This window comes from Rana temporaria, chromosome 9 (assembly GCF_905171775.1).
Source record: "Rana temporaria chromosome 9, aRanTem1.1, whole genome shotgun sequence".
NCBI lineage: Eukaryota > Metazoa > Chordata > Amphibia > Anura > Ranidae > Rana > Rana temporaria.
The window spans coordinates 117,756,075-117,772,408 of NC_053497.1; the positions used below are offsets into that span (position 1 = coordinate 117,756,075).

General features: G+C 44.9%; 1 protein-coding gene across 1 annotated transcript; it reads right to left on the reverse strand.

Annotated features, from left to right (window-relative positions):
• Nucleotides 1-2,242: 2,242 nt before the first annotated feature.
• Nucleotides 2,243-16,042, reverse strand: LOC120913910 (transforming protein RhoA-like). Its single transcript, XM_040324252.1, has 5 exons — nucleotides 15,937-16,042; nucleotides 11,318-11,475; nucleotides 5,851-5,971; nucleotides 4,615-4,745; nucleotides 2,243-3,460 (listed from the first exon to the last, which is right to left on the reverse strand). Exons 2-5 carry the CDS (start codon nucleotides 11,471-11,473, stop codon nucleotides 3,287-3,289), a joined length of 582 nt encoding a protein of 193 aa, XP_040180186.1. The 5' UTR covers nucleotides 11,474-11,475; nucleotides 15,937-16,042; the 3' UTR covers nucleotides 2,243-3,286.
• Between the last annotated feature and the right edge of the window lie 292 nt (nucleotides 16,043-16,334).

The following is a 16,334-nucleotide window of genomic DNA, read 5'->3' on the forward strand; positions in this document are numbered from 1 at the left end:
AAAACGATGTGAAGCCCACACACGATGATTTTAAATGACGTTTTTAAAAACGTCGTTTTTTTTTCATGCCGAAAAACAACCGTGTGTACACGGCATAACAAACAGAATGCAAGCGTTCTCTTGATTTGGCTGAGAAAGTGCAAATACATATTAAGGTGCAAGATTCAAAACAGAGCAGATGCCCCTCTTTGGTGTGGAAACTGAACAGGTTGGAGGAAACCCCCTGGAGCCATTCTACCACAAGGACTGAGGCAATGACACCCTGCTCCAGAAAACCCTCTAGGGCCGCATAGAGATCTGCTAATCTGTGCGATGACACAAGCAGGTTGAAAGCAACAAATCGCGAAGAGGCTGGAAGTGAATTTCTAGCTTGTTGCCCTTGGAAACCACCTGCAAGCTAACAGATTTAGATAGTAGGAGGCCATCTTATGTTGAAGATTTATCTGAGGGTTTGGACAATTTGAAAGCATGGGGCTTTTGCGGTCTGCCTGGGATTTAGACTTGGGCGTGAGCTCCAGATGCTCTATGATCATAGGATAGGATAATGATCAGGTCCCTGCTAATGGTCTTAGCCCAATTAGCTATGGTCTGACAAACTAATGGCACAACCAAGTCAGATTGCAATGCAGGTCCTGTCGAAGTGTTCTATATTGGGCCTTCCACCACTTAATGTTGGGGTCCTAAAGACAGGTGCATTCTTCACTAAGATGGTCAATTCTTTGTTAAGATGGGATACAGCCATATTCACAGAAGGGGTAGGCCACCTTTTTTTTTTTCAACAAAGTTCTTTCTCAAAAGGGTTTGATAGACACTTGGGAGGGGAAAAAACAACTTGTCAGGGTTCTATAAGGGAAAACTGAGAACAGCGAGTACACTGGAAAGGTCTTGATAATCTTGGAAGATGTAAGGGAGCCTAGACTGGGGACAGAACTGGCAGTAGGTCGCAGGCTAACCCTCAAGTTCTAAAGTGGTGCATACTACATTAACATTGGATGAAATAATTTCCTCTGATTTTGGAGTGATGGCAAAAGACTAAAAAGAACTTAAAGACTTTGCATCAGACAGCTTCTTGATGGCTGAGGGCTCAAAGTTCGCTAAGGTGGATCTGAAAAATATTCTGCTGGGAGAGGTGTGGAAGTACGCTCATGGCCTCTGTGGTCAAAGTTAGCAATGAAATATGCTATTTGGCTCACAAAATCCTGCATGACGGCCTCCCGCGATACAGCAGAGGGTGGCAGCCACGCCTGACTGAGCTAAAGCATAGACCACAGCAGAGGGCACACTTCCAAACTGTCAGTGTCTAGCACCGCAGGCAGCACTAGAACGGTTAGTGATGTGTGTTGGAACCACCTGGCACAACAGGACTGTCCCCATGTGTCTAATCATAAAAGGTAAGAGTAGGCACCTTGGGGTGTCTGTGCTTGAACTTTCAATCTGATTTTGGCCAACTTTAAAAGGAGCATAATAAACATGGGAGCGGAGTCCGTTTCAGAATAGGTTAAACAGAATAGGAACTCCATTTGTTGAGAAAAATACATTCCCCTCTGGGTGATCTGTGGACATTGCAAAGATTTTAACAAACTGTTACCGATTCCTACCTTTTGTTGCTCTGAAGAAATGTCCGTTTGTCCCACTATGGTTTTGGACACAGGTTCTGAATGGGAGTGACCAATTAATTTATTTATTTATTTATATCAGCTGGTGCACTTGGACTACTTTGATAAGAAATGCTACAGTGTCAACATCCTTTTAGATGTGATTAACCCTTAGGAATAAGGTTTCCGCTGATTTCCGCATATAATATGCAAATGAGCTAGATACGCCGATTCAGAAACGTACGTGCGCCCGGCAGGTTTTTTTAAGTCGTTTACGTAAGGCTTTTTCCGGCGTAAAGTTATGCCTGCTATAGGAGGCATAGCCAATGTTAAGTATGGACGTCTGGACAGAGTCGTCGTTTACGTAAGTCGTTCGCGAATAGGGCTTAGCGTAAATTACGTTCACGTCTAAAGCATTGACTATTTGCGACGTGATAAGGAGCATGCGCACTGGGTTTAAATTTACATTTACATTGAAGCTCATTGACCTTTTTAAATGTTCTGTAACTTCATATATCAATGTAGTCCTTGACCTTTTTGAAAATATCTGTAACAGGGCAGCATGGTAAGCAGGAAATTATACCGGACACACAAGTTAGTCATTACAGCAGAGAAATATTTCAGTATCTGTAAAAGGAAAGAGGCAATTTACTAAACATGACTACAACATTTTATTGTGAAATTCTGCTTGCTGAGAAAACGGTGTATTCAGTAAATCTTATCTTTGAAAAAAGAAAAAAAAAATATCAACATTAAAAAGAGGAATAAAATTAGACATCTTTAAAACACACAGATATAGCGGTGGTCAGGTTCAAACTTCGAGGAGGCAGGAGGAAAGCGGATGGAGCATTAATGGTACAGAAACAATCAGAACAAAAAGCACTGATCGCCAACGCCTGGCTGTGATAACCACTTCCTTTTCCTGTTTCTGAAACCCTATCCTGACAATGCAGGCCATACAGCAGAGCCTGCAAAGCTAAACAACCAACTGCTTTAAACAGAGATTGGCAGCTTTTGGCTCTCATGATTCAAAGGAATAGGAGTCCCAGCATGGCCATGCCAGCTGGAGAGCCCACACGCCGACGACAGCTAGAGAGACTGGGCCCGGCAAAGCAATGTACAAACATCTGAGACATATATATTTATATAGAAAGGGAAGATCAGTTTTTGTGAAGCAGAATAAAGTCCCCCCCCCCCAAAAAAATTTTGCTGCTATGCACCCCAGATCAAGCACAAGCTTCTGGAGAGGCCAAAACAGCACTGGGCGCTGCCCTCCAACCCCCCCAAAAAGAAATCCTGCAAAAAAAAAAAGAAAGAAAAAAAAATGGCACCTGCCTACCCAACTCCTTTCAGAGTCCTAGAACACATGGCACACATGGCACAGGAGAGCAACCCTTGCTTGATAAAGGTCCTGTAGGATGGGTGGTGGAGCAGATCTCCTCACCTGTGTCCAACGTGGAGAGGACCCGCAGAAAGTGGCACTGGCTTCCCCTTCCCCATCGTGGAGGCTTCCTCAGAATAAGGCAGTGTGGCTGACATTGAAGGAGGGGTACGCAGCTTTTGCAATGGACCCCTCGTCGGCCCACTTTGCAGGTGGGAGTTGCATTGGCAGAGAGGGGAAGCAGGTGGAGTGCATGAGGAAAAGGGGTGGTGGGGGGAGGTTGTTTCCTTTTTTGAGACTCGGTTGCATCTTAAAGCAGATTGCACGTGTTTTTCTTACGCCCTCGTTTGGCCTGTAGAGCAGCTCTTGTTGCCATCTCAAACACTTCCCGCACACCGTCCTTTGTTTTGGCAGAGCATTCCAGGTAGCCAAATGCTCCGATCCTATTGGCCATGTCCCGGCCTTCTTCTGGCTTCACTGGTTCCTGCACAGAAACGAAAGCCAGAGACAGAAAAACTGTCAACCATCTGATTTTCCTCCCTAAATAATAATTATTCTGGACACTTGCATGCACAATACAGGTAACAGTGATATAATCTATGACTTAAAGAGGAGATACAGTCTCCCCCCCCCCCCCCCCCCAAAAAAACAATAAAAAAAAATCAACAGCTACAAATACTGGACACTTGTCCAGGGATCCAACAATGTCGGCAACTAAGCCAATTCTTCAATTGGCTTTGGGTGCAGGTGCTGGCATCTTCACTAAGGGAAACTGGCAGTGGAGCTCTAAGGCTTCACAGCCAGTATCCTACAGCGCATGTGCAAGTTGCACTGCGCTTTGTGAATGATCCCACCATCTTCTGGGACCTGTGTGTGTGTGTCCCAGAAGGCTGCAGGGGGAGGAGGGGCCAGACATACTCCTAGATCGCCATGGAGATCTTACCCAGAAGTGGGAACGGGTATCTGTCAAAGCCAGGTACATGCACCCTCCATAAAAGTGCCAAATGTGGCAGTGGAAAGAGGGGGGGGTGCGAACAAGCAGAGCCTCCCCTTTTGGGTGGAGCTCCGTTTAAGGGCCACGTCCCACCACAGAAACACAGGAATGTGCTTCTGCATGTGTCCCCTCTTTTTCCAAAGCTTGTTTTTTTGCTGTAATGCGTTTGTGATGCTTTTTGCCACATTCTAGTGCAGTTCCTTGCAGAAAAAATGCAGCATGTTCTACTTTTGTTGTCTCTACTGGAACACACTACAATGGTGTGAACTTTACCATCGATATCCACTGATGGAGGTGGGAGGGAGGCCCCAGGCCCCATCCCTCCCTCCACCTCCCGGGTCCCAGGCCCCATTCCTCCCTCCACCTCCTGGGTCCCAGGCCCCATCCCTCCCTCCACCTCCCGGGTCCCAGGCCCCATCCCTCCCTCCACCTCCCGGGTCCCATCCCTCCCTCCACCTCCCGGGTCCCAGGCCCCATCCCTTCCTCCACCTCCCGGGTCCCATCCCTCCCTCCACCTCCCGGGTCCCAGGCCCCATCCCTCCCTTACTAGCCTACTCCTCCTGTTATGCACAATACCATCACTCTTCTTTTTTTTAACCATATCTAAAAAAGCATAGCATTATGATCATTTGTTTTTCACACACCTGTTTCATTTTAGCCAGCTCACGACGAGTGTGTTCATCGTTCCTTAAGTCCTTCTTGTTTCCCACCAGAATTATAGGCACATTGGGGCAAAAATGCTTCACTTCCGGAGTCCACTTCTCTGGGATATTCTCTGCATAAGACACAAAGAGAAACATTACAGTGCGTTATTAAACAGCAGCTGCCACGGTGCTACAAAACAAAGGAGTAACTGGAAAACAACTCCAGGGATTCTTTGGGGTGTTTGAAATAAGACCCCAAAGAAAACCAAGAACCTGCTCGGTAAGTTTCCCCGTGTACACACAGCCGGGTTTCCCGTCGGGAAAACTGCGGGGAGAGTTTTGGCCAGGAATCCCGGCTGTGTGTATGCTCCCTCGCAGTGTTTTCCCCCATTAGGAAAACTGCCGGGAATCCCGGTGGGAAAATAAAGAGCAGGTTCTCCATTTTCTCGCTGGGATTCCTGGCAGTTTTCCTGGCGTGTGGGAAACACACCTATTCCTGCACCCGCAACCACCCACAGCCAAATTGTGCTGCTGTTTAAAAACACGCTGGGCTGCCAGTCAGTCATTCTTAATGACGGCCCCCACGCAGAGCGTTTGCGAATGCAGGAACTGTTGTAAAAAAAAGTCACATGCCATGCACAGCTGCCCCCCCCCCCCACATTCACCTTAGCATGCGCCCCACCACCCCATCCACAACTCCTCTCTCAACTCCACCCCATCCACAACTCCCCTGGATATCTCCTAAACCTGCACGGTTTAGGAGATATGCTCCTGTATCTGCATGTGCCAAAGTTATCTTTTTTTTTTTTTTACTCCACCTACTGCAGTCTCACCCGTGCAGCCCTGTGTCAGATCTGTGTAGCATAGAGCCGAAGAGGACTTTCAGAGCGCTTCACTCGGCTCCGAGCTATGCAGATCTGTCAAGCAGGTATAGAAGCTGCCTCAGGAACCCTCTAGGAAATACCGACAGTTGCAGCATCTGGACCTGGTCCTGGAGCACATGCCCTTCAATGCTGGCGCTAGCATATAGATGCCAGTGGAGGAAGTGAGTGGTATAGAAAACTTCCTCTACTAGCTTTTGTGTTAAGTGAGGAGATGGCTGCTGTAGGTGGCAAAATGCTGTTCCCGCAGAAAGAAAAAAAAGCCACGAGAATACAATACTCTAACTCTTATCCAATTACGTTATTTTACAGGTACGATGGACATGCAGAGGAAGGACTTGTTCTGTATGCTCACCCAAGCTATCAGGGCTGTCTATGGAGAAGCACATAAGAATGACATCAGTATCGGGATAGGACAGGGGTCGAAGGCGATCGTAGTCTTCCTGACCGGCGGTATCCCACAGTGCTAGCTCCACCTGCAGAAAATGTAAGAGATCATGTTTCTTGGCATTTTTAAAAGATAAAACTATCCAAATGGCTAAAATGCATTCACAATTCTGTTTAGAAAACCTTGCAATATACACAGAATTGATTTACTGCAAAGAAAGCAACTTCAATATTCTCTTGCCACCCTGCTCTTTTCTGTGTCACCTCCGTGCCCACAGCACTATAAACTACATTAACACAGTGCATTTTAAAATAGCAATAATTATAAAAAAAAATAAAAGTGCAATACTAGGATTTCCGATTGGTATCCAAGCACTGGATGGCACTAGGTTATATGCTGCTACCTTCAGATGACTAAACACTAGCAAAGGAACACCCCCAGTGCACCCCCATATAACCCCACCTAATCCATGGGACTCCAGTTTTGTAGCAAACAATGAGGAAAAAAGTAGAACAGAAGGGAAGAACTTGTATTCTGTACTATATACTCCAAGATATGGAATTTACAGGCAAGTCAAAATTCCAATTCTCTTAATCATACAATACATCATCTGTAGTCACAGATCATGGGATGTTCACAAGCAATTAACTGAACAACAATTTAGAAAACATCGCAAACCTCCAACAAGAAAGCAAGGATCAATGGGACCAAAACACTCAGATGACAGCCCAAAACAGCTGGTGGCTAAAGCTTTCATGAACAGAGGCCTGGAGGTCCTTTAGGAAAAACTTTCAGAAGTTCTGAACAAAAGAAAACAGATGGTGGCTTTGCAAACCTGTAAAATGGATGCTTGATGCTGAAAAGACCAAAAAAAACAATAGATCTGGTGAAATGGGCTCCGATAGGGAAGAATAGAACCCTTTTTTAAAGCGGTGTTCCGCTTTAAAGCTGATGGCTTTTAGTAAATAAACACTTGCCTGTCCTGGTGTCCAGCGATGTCAGCACCCGCAGCTGATGTTTCCTTCAGCTGTCAGTTGCTGCCGCCGCCATTGTGGGTAAGGGTACCCGGCAGTGTAGCCTTTGGGCTTCATGCTGTGAACCCTACTGCACATGCGCAAGGCCCACTCTTCTCTCCTACTGGCTCGGCGACGACGGAGGGATCCCCGTGGCCCAGACTCCCAGAAGTGGGAAAGGTATCCTGTCCCCCCTCCCCCCGGAAGGTGCCAATTGTGGCACCAGAGGGGGGGGGGGAATCCAATGAGCGGAAGTTCCACTTTTGGGTGGAACTCCACTTTAAGAGCATGGAAATTATCTGCCTGAGCCACCTAGTTATGGTGAAAGAGGAGAAGGAATGACCCTTCTTAGAACCTTCAAAAGGGGATCAGTGTTTCAGAAAAAAGATGTTGCAGCTGGGTAAACCGTAACTGCCCTGACCACATCCTGACAATTGGGTGAAATCTCCTTGGCATGTTTGGGGGCTCCTCATAGAGACCATCTTGGGAAGGAAGGAAGGAGGGTTTCTAGAGCACTTGATCTCTAAGTAAGTTAAGAAAAGGTTTTTTAAAAAGAAAGGAGGCACCAATTTGAAGACACATCTGACAGAGGTAATGGCCACCATAAAGGCCACTTTGCTGGAAAGATCTTCCAATGGGATATATTGGATCAGTTTAACCACTTCTGGATCGCCCCACGCAGATATACTGTGGGTAGGACGGCCCTCCTGTGTGAAATCATGTACCTGTACATGATTTTGTGCACTGGGTCTGGGGCATTTGTGCTGCCAGCGACCCACTCCCACTATGACTGGACACGGCAGGAGCCAATCAGTGGGTCCAGTGGACTCTATGTTCGCCAGCGCCTCACAATCGTTCTAAGGAGAGGCAGAAAGGCGGTCTGCCTATGTAAACAAGGCAGACTGCCGTTCTGTGAGAGAGGAAGATGAAGATCTTGTATTTCTGCCAAGCAGGAACACGGATCTCTGTCTTCCCCCAGTCAAAGCATCCCTCACACAGTTAGAAAGCACTCCCTAGGAGCACATTGAACCCTTTGATTGCCCCTGTTAACCCCTTTCCTGCCCGTCATTAGTACAGAGACAGTGTCACTGGTCCCCAAAAAGTATCACTTGGTGTCAGATTTGTCCGCCGCAATGTCGCATTCCCACTACTAGTAAAAAACAAAGATAAAAAAATTGCATAAATATATCCCATAGTTTGTAGATGCTATAACCGTTGCACAAACCAATCAATATACGCTTATTGGGATTTTTTTTACCAAAAATATGTAGCAGAATACATATAGCACATTTAGAGCGGCAAGGATGTGGAATTTCCTTTCACAGGCAGTGGTATCAGCGGGGGGCAACGATAGTTTAAAAAAACGATTAGATAAGCACCTGAATGACCACAACATATAGGGATATACAATGTAATACCGACATATAATCGCACACATAGGTTGGACTTGTGTCTTTTTTCAACCTCACCTACTATGTAACACATTGGCCTAAATTGATGAAGAAATTCGATTTTTTTTCATTTTTTATTGGGTATATTTTATAGTAGAAAGTAAAAAAACTAATTGATTATGAAATTAATCGATTACAATTTCATAATCGATTAATCAGCCAGTAACATAATGGGGTTAAAAAAACTAACATTAGCCTTTTATAGTACAAAAAAGCAAATCGCTACTGTAAATATTACTTTCACTGTCCCACAGTAAAAAAATTAACCCCTTATAGTAGCGATTAATTGCTCTTTTTGTACTTGTTTTTTTAACCCCCATTATGTTACTAAACATCTCAGGCCTGGGTTCACACCTCTTTTTTGGTGCTTTTTGCAGAAACACACTACAGTTCAGTTACATGTTTTCCTATGGGACACATTTACATCCACAATTTTTTTTCGGCTGCTGCGTATTTGGAAAGAGCAAGGACTTTTTAAAGCGGGGGTTCACCCGTAAAAAAAAATTTCAACATTAGATTAAGGCTAATTGTGGGAAGCACAATCGGGTGTTTTTTTTTAAATCAATGCAGTACATACCTTTTTAGAAATAGATGTTCTCCGCGGCTTCCGGGTATGATCTTCGGGACTGGGCGTTCCTATTTGATTGACAGGCTTCCGACCGTCGCATACAGCGTGTCACGAGTTGCCGAAAGAAGCCGAACGTCGATGCGGCTCTATACGGCGCCTGCGCACCGACGTTCGGCTACTTTCGGCAACTCGTGACGGGCTGTATGCGACAGTCGGAAGCCTGTCAATCAAATAGGAACGCCCAGTCCCGCAGTCCATACATCTATCTCTAAAAAGGTATGTACTGCATTGATTTAAAAAAAAACACCCGATTGTGCTTCCCACAATTAGCCTCAATCTAATGTTAAAAATTATTTTTTTGGGTGAACCCCCGCTTTAACGCAAAACGATGCTATTTTTTATTTTATCTTTGGTTCAATATACTTCAATGGAGAAGCTGCAGAAAAGCATATAATGTGTTTTTGCGGCAATTTGTGTTTTGTAATCTGCCCAACAACAAATTGACTCAAAAGAAATATGTAAAAATGCTATTTTTTTTTTTTTTTTTTAAGGCCATTATCCGATTAATCAAAATAACAATCGGCCAACTAATCGATTATGAAGATAATCGTTAGTTGCAGCCCTAATCTGGTTACAAACCTGTTCATTTTCCTGTTGAATTTGGAGGCCATGATGTCCGCATCTGGTGTTCTCCATTTTTGACAGAGCATCAGGAAAATATTCGAGGTGAAAAGGCAACTCCTCCGAGTCCAGGCATTGACAAATCCACTAGCCAATTTTCTACTCCCGCTATGTAGGTGGTCGAGAGTCTTGAAATGTAATTCTCTGCCCAACATTAAATCGGGTTCACCTTCTGCCCGACTTCTGATTCTCCACTGGCTGTTTATTTAGGCCAAAGACACAGTGTTGTAAGACTGTACTCTTACTGGGTGATTGTAGAAGAGAGGTCTAGTGTAGGGGAGCAGGTCTTATGGCTCTTGGTTCCAGAATATTGATGGGGAGTGTTGACTACTGAGGGCACTGGACAATTAGCGAGTTGTAGATCTCACCCCAACCTGATGGGCTGATGTCCCCATAGTTACCACCTCTCAGAGAAAGGGGAGGAATGATTACACAGATTTTAGGGAAAAGTTGGAAATCAATAATGCCAAAGGAGATTTTTGCCTGGCTGAACAGTGCTAATGGCCGATTCCGAGAAAGGATCCAATTGTCCAGTGTTGTGAGATTGTTGAGCTGGAAAGGTTTGGAGTGCAATTGAGCCATGTCCGGAAGAAGGGAGCGAGTTGAGTGTTTCCCGGTTGATCTGAGAGTCTGACAGCTGGCCCCTAGAGAAGCAATCTGGCTTGGGTCGTGTCTAGAATTGGTCCTAGATACTATAGGCAAAGGGAAGGCTGGATGGTCACCTATCAGAAAGTTTGCAGGAGGTGGTTTGTTTGTGTGTATATATATATATATATATATATATATATATATATATATATATATATATATATATATATATATATATATATGGGATGGGGGCTCACAATGGCCAATGGCACAGCGATCTCACCACTAGCATTCCTGGAAGATAAAATGTTTTATCAGGTACCCACTCCCACTTCTGACCGAAGCACCTAGGCCAATGTTTCTCAAGTACCCCAAACAGGTCATGTTTTGAGGATTTCCCTCAGATGCAACGGCTGTGGTAATTACTAAAGGCAGTAAAACTGATCAAATCACGTGTGCACAATAATGAAAAGCCTGTTGGGGTACTTGCGGACTGGGGGTTGAGAAACATCAGCCTAGGTGACCTGAGCAGCAGAAGTTCCCCTTTCCACATGTCACAGGTCCAAGAAGATTGTGGAGCCATTCACAATGCGCAGTGTGACTCGTGCATGTGCAGTGGGCACCTGGCTATGAAGCAGCAAGCTGTCACAGGAGGGTGCCCACAGTTAGGATGCTGGTGCCAAGGATAGAACACTGTCCTCGGCGTCGGGTGAGCAGTGGTGGATCCTTGTACTGGTCAGTGTCGAATTATTAAAAGTCAGCAGCTACAGTTTTTGTAGCTGCTGACTTAATTTTCAGAAAACGACTGGAGCTCCTTTTTAACGCTCCAGCATCCACCAAACACTGAATTATCTCATTCAAAGGGTCAGTCCACCCAGCATCGATAACCACCTCTCCTCTCCCTCAATCTAACCTTCTGCTGATACTCTAGTACCAAGCTGACATAACCTGTGTGATGACAGATGAATAAACTGCATAACAGGAGCACATGATCACATATCCAAAATATATGAACTGTCACTGGCCAAGAAGCTAAAGAAAGTACCCCCCTCCTGACTCTCCTTCAGCACCAGGGTCTATAACAAGATAACAGGTGCCTTTAAACTAGGCCCCAGGTCCACATATTTCCTTACCTGTTTGGAATCAACTTCGATATCTGCTACGTAATTCTCAAACACGGTGGGCACATAGACTTCAGGGAACTGATCCTTGCTGAACACGATGAGCAGACAAGTCTTCCCGCAAGCTCCATCTCCAACAATCACAAGCTTTTTACGTATGGCAGCCATTACTGTAAGTAGAGAGGAAAAGGCAATCATACAGAGAAAGTACTACAAATGGGGTAAAAAGGAGGGATTTGGGACTTTAAATGAAGCCATGGCCTGGTAAGGTCATGCGATTCCATCCCTGTCAGTATGAGGGAAAAGGGGCAAGGAGGTGAGACTTTATGTTAAGCATGTGATTGCAATTGAATAGAATGGAGGGTATTAAAATATTTAATATTCTGTAGACATCTAATTATATACGTTAAATTCCACATATATAGAAATCGACATTACGATTAGTGTGTATTTCTATATATGTGGAATTTAACGTATGTAATTAGATGTCTACAGAATATTAAATATTTTAATACCCACCATTCTATTCAATTGCAATCACGTGCTTTACATAAAGTCCCACCTCCTTGCTCCTTTTTCCTCAGAGGAAGTACAAAAAGGAAGCAAGTAAAACTGGCCAATAATAACTGCATCAAAGGAAAACTAGCACCCAATCAGCTTGTAGCTTTCATTCTGTAACCTGTGTCAAGTGTCAGAATGGCTGCTCCGTCACTTTTTGCTTATACAGTACTGGTGAGTTACCTGCTTTCTTTTTAATCTCACAATCCTTATCATTTTACAGACATGACATCACTGGTCTCCATATATAAATATATATAAATGACACCCCAGTCTTGATATAGGTTATACAGAGAGCAGTGATTTAATGTCTATGAGATCTGATATATGGGGGGGGGGGGGGGAGTGATGCATAGAGAGCACAGTGATGTCATACTAGTAAAATAAAAACTTACATGGAGCACAGTGATGTCACACTTGTAATATATAAATTAGACTGCACTAGTGCAGCGCTCTCCCCTTTAAAAAAAATCAATATGTTTAGAATCAGTGCATCAAACTTGGTGGGTTTTGGTTGATTATTTTTGCACTCGAAATTTTTGTTATTACACATATTTATATTGGTGTATGTGTTTTTGCACAGTTTTATATTGTGTATAAAAATTAAAGGGGAGAGCGCTTGCACTAGTATAATCTCATTTGGTGTGTGACTCACATTTAGCGATGGCTGGCTCTCATATACAGTGCCTTGAAAGAGTATTCAAACCCCTTGAAACGTTCCACATTTTGTCATGTTACAACCGAAAACATAAATGCATTTTATTGGGATTTTATGTGATAGACCAACACAGAGTGTCACATAATTGTGAAGAAGAAGGAAAATGATAAATGGTTTACAATTTTTTTTTTTTTCTTTTTACAAATAATTATCTGAAAAGTAGGGTTGTCCCGATACCACTTAGACTGAGTACAAGTACCGATACTTTACTCAAAGTACTTGCCGATACCGATACTTTTTATTTATTTTTAATGTCATGTGACAGTTTGACAGATGGGGACGGATAGGTAGCACTGACAGACGGCACTTATGGGCACTGACTGGTGCTGATGGGCACTAATAGGTGGCACTTATGGGCACTGATATATGGCACTGATTGCACTATCAGTAAATATCCCTTGTCACAGTAACAGGCATTGACAGGTACTCTTTATGGAGGGATCGGGGTCTATAAGACCCCAAACCTCTCCTCTGCACTTGAAAGTATTCAAAACTTCAAGATCAGCGGTTTTTGAATACTTTATTTTTTAAAACTGGTGCCTTTAAGATGCCAGTAATCTGGGAAGTGATGTCATGACATCACTTCCTGGCTACTAGATCCGAACAAGGCATCGGCTTTGTTTGGGTTTTCAGGCAGCCGGTAAACATGCCGGGTAGTTGCTCTGGCCTCCCGGCGGGACAGGAGAGCCCGGGCGAGCGGCGGGATGTCCCCTTCCGCTACTTGTAATAACAGCCGAGCGGCTGCTGAGCTGTATCGGTTGTTATTACAATAAAGCAAACCCCTTGAAGCAATATCAGTCAGTTCTTTGGCCAATACTTCTGAAAAAGTGAATATCGGCTGCACCAATAATAAGTCGATCCCTAAAAAGAATGGGCAAAAATGTCTCTCTCTAGATGTGCAAAGCTGGTAGAAATCCCTAAAAAGACTTTCAGCTGTAATTGCAGCAAAAGTTGGTTCTACAAAGTATTGACTCGGAGGGGCTGAATACAAATGCACACCACACTTTTCACATATTTGTAAAAAAAAAAAAATGAACCATTTATAATTTTCCTTCCACTTCACAATTATGTGCCACTTTGTGTTGGTCCATCACATAAAATCCCAATAAAATATATTTACAATTTTGGTTGCAACATGACAAAATGTGGAAAACTTCAAGGGGTATGAATACTTTTTCAGGGCACTGTATATTTATGGGGAGTGAGGGGCAGAACAGGAATATTACATCACACTGAGGACCAGCAAAATATATCTTACATCAGGGTTTGACAAATTTGCTCGGAATCTAGGAGCCAGCTAAAAAAGTTAGGCGCCAGAAACGCGTCCCATCGTGCTCGCGCGCAGAAGTGAACGCATACATGAGTACTCTGCGTAACATTATCTTTCTCAATATAAAAAAAATTGAACTAACTTTACTGTTGTCTTATTTTTTTAATTAAAAAAAAGTGTATTTGATCCCAAAAAAGTGTGCAAAGTAGAAAGTATTGCAACGACCGCCATTTAATTCTCTAGGGTGTTAGAATAAAAAAATATATTTAATGTTTTGGGGTTCTAATTAGAGGGAAGGAGAAGGCAGTGAAAACCCAGGGGAAGCTCTATTAGTCTTGTCATGCCAACGGCCACCACAAGATGGCGCCAGATCACAGAAGAAAGCATAGGCCTGCAGATGGCCGCAAAGCCGCTGCATCAATTACCGGCCGGCACGGCCCAACGCGATCACACGGTGGGGGCGCATGGAGACGCTGGATGGTCCCGAGTCTCCGTGCGCCCCCACCTCGCCGGCCAGTAATTGAGGCCGCGGCTTTACGGCCTTCTGCAGGCCTATGCTTCCTTCCCCAGGCCGCGAACTCTAGCTCCCGGATTTTGTTCCAGTAACATATCATTTAAATGGAGAGCGTTGATGTCACACCTGTAGCATATAATTAATATGGGGGGGCGGTGATGTCATACCAGTAGTATATAACCTATATGGACATAGCAGTGATGTCACACCAGTAGTATATAACCTATATGGCGAGCAGTGATGTCACACCAGTAGTATATAACCTATATGGCGCACAGTGATGTCACACCAGTAGTATATAACCTATATGGCAAGCGGTGATGTCACACCAGTAGTATATAACCTATATGGACATAGCAGTGATGTCACACCAGTAGTATATAACCTATATGGACATAGCAGTGATGTCACACCAGTAGTATATAACCTATATGGACATAGCAGTGATGTCACACCAGTAGTATATAACCTATATGGACATAGCAGTGATGTCACACCAGTAGTATATAACCTATATGGCAAGCGGTGATGTCACACCAGTAGTATATAACCTATATGGCGCGCAGTGATGTCACACCAGTAGTATATAACCTATATGGAGAGCGGTGATGTCACACCAGTAGTATATAACCTATATGGAGAGCGGTGATGTCACACCAGTAGTATATAACCTATATGGAGAGCGGTGATGTCACACCAGTAGTATATAACCTATATGGAGAGCGGTGATGTCACACAAGTGAAACATAATTTATATGGAGAGCGGTGATGTCACACAAGTGAAACATAATTTATATGGAGAGCGGTGATGTCACACCTGTAGAATATAACTTATATGGAGAGGAAGGATGAGCTCTGGCGTGTTCGCATGCTACACGTGCAGAGCCCGCCAGGAAGTGTGCACGGCGCTGCGATAATCACAGCCAGGGAGACATTGTCCCGATGCTCGGCTGCAGAGATCGGGAAATGTCTCCCTGGCTGTGATTAGCGCACACTTCCTGGCGGGCTCTGCACGTGTAGCATGCGAACACGCCAGAGCTCATCCTTAATGGAGAGTGATGATGTCACCTTTGTATTATACATTGGGTGACACCAATGCTCGGTAATCCCCTCTGGTGTCTCCTGGGCTTGTTGTAGCTGTGTGTGTCCCTCTCCTTATGTTGGAATAGATCAGGTGTGAATGAGGGGATATTGCATGTCTCTGGCTCTCGTGTGTTGGAGGTGATTGTCTCCAGCACATAGTTTGTATGGGTGTCATCCTCTGCCCCTCCCCCGATGCCCCGCCCTCAGACGTCACCGATAACTTTTGCCTTCACACTCAACAGGAAGTCCGGAAATAACAGGCGGCCGCCATCCCGGGCATTTCAATCCCACCACCTGTGTCCCCCCCGAGTCCCCAGTGACGTCATACACCTCCTATGACGTTACCGCACCCTCGAGCGGGAAACACCCGAAAACCGGGCACACGGGTGACCCGAGTGGGCTTCTCTCCACCGTGGAGTCTCCGTGATTCGCACAAGATGGTGAACACTTGGATTGAGCCTGTGTTTCCGGGGAGAGAATCCGCTTACCGTCAGCTCTATCCCGCTGCTTCCACCCGTCCGACCAGCTGTGACGTGTCCAGCGTTCCGCCCCGCCCGCCAATCACAGCCTGTTCCGCCCCAAACTGACAGACCCAAAAGCCAATAGCGAAGGCCAGAGTGCGAGCGTACGACTGACAGGAAGCGGGAGGGACTAACGCCTCGAAGACACCAATGGAAAGCCTGACAGACCCGCCAGTCCCAATAGGTATTGGGCGGCGACGTCAAATGAAAGCGCCGGTCAGGTGATCGGCGCCATGTTGGAATGTGAAAGTTGTCTATAAGAGAAACAGTAGGGCAGGGCCTGGTGAAGCTGCGAAGAGTCCTGACAGGGTGGAGTCACCTCACTCCAAAAAGGCAAACAGCAGTTACTGGGGAAAACCATGGCA

What these genes read in the sequence shown, in the direction of transcription:
- LOC120913910 (XM_040324252.1), bottom strand. Translation starts at nt 11,473, where the DNA reads ATGGCTGCCATACGTAAAAAGCTTGTGATTGTTGGAGATGGAGCTTGC. An exon ending in TCGAAGTTGATTCCAAACAG is followed by an intron (nt 5,972 to 11,317) that starts GTAAGGAAATAT and finishes CATTTTCTGCAG; the next exon opens with GTGGAGCTAGCACTGTGGGA. An exon ending in AGACAGCCCTGATAGCTTGG is followed by an intron (nt 4,746 to 5,850) that starts GTGAGCATACAG and finishes TGTCTTATGCAG; the next exon opens with AGAATATCCCAGAGAAGTGG.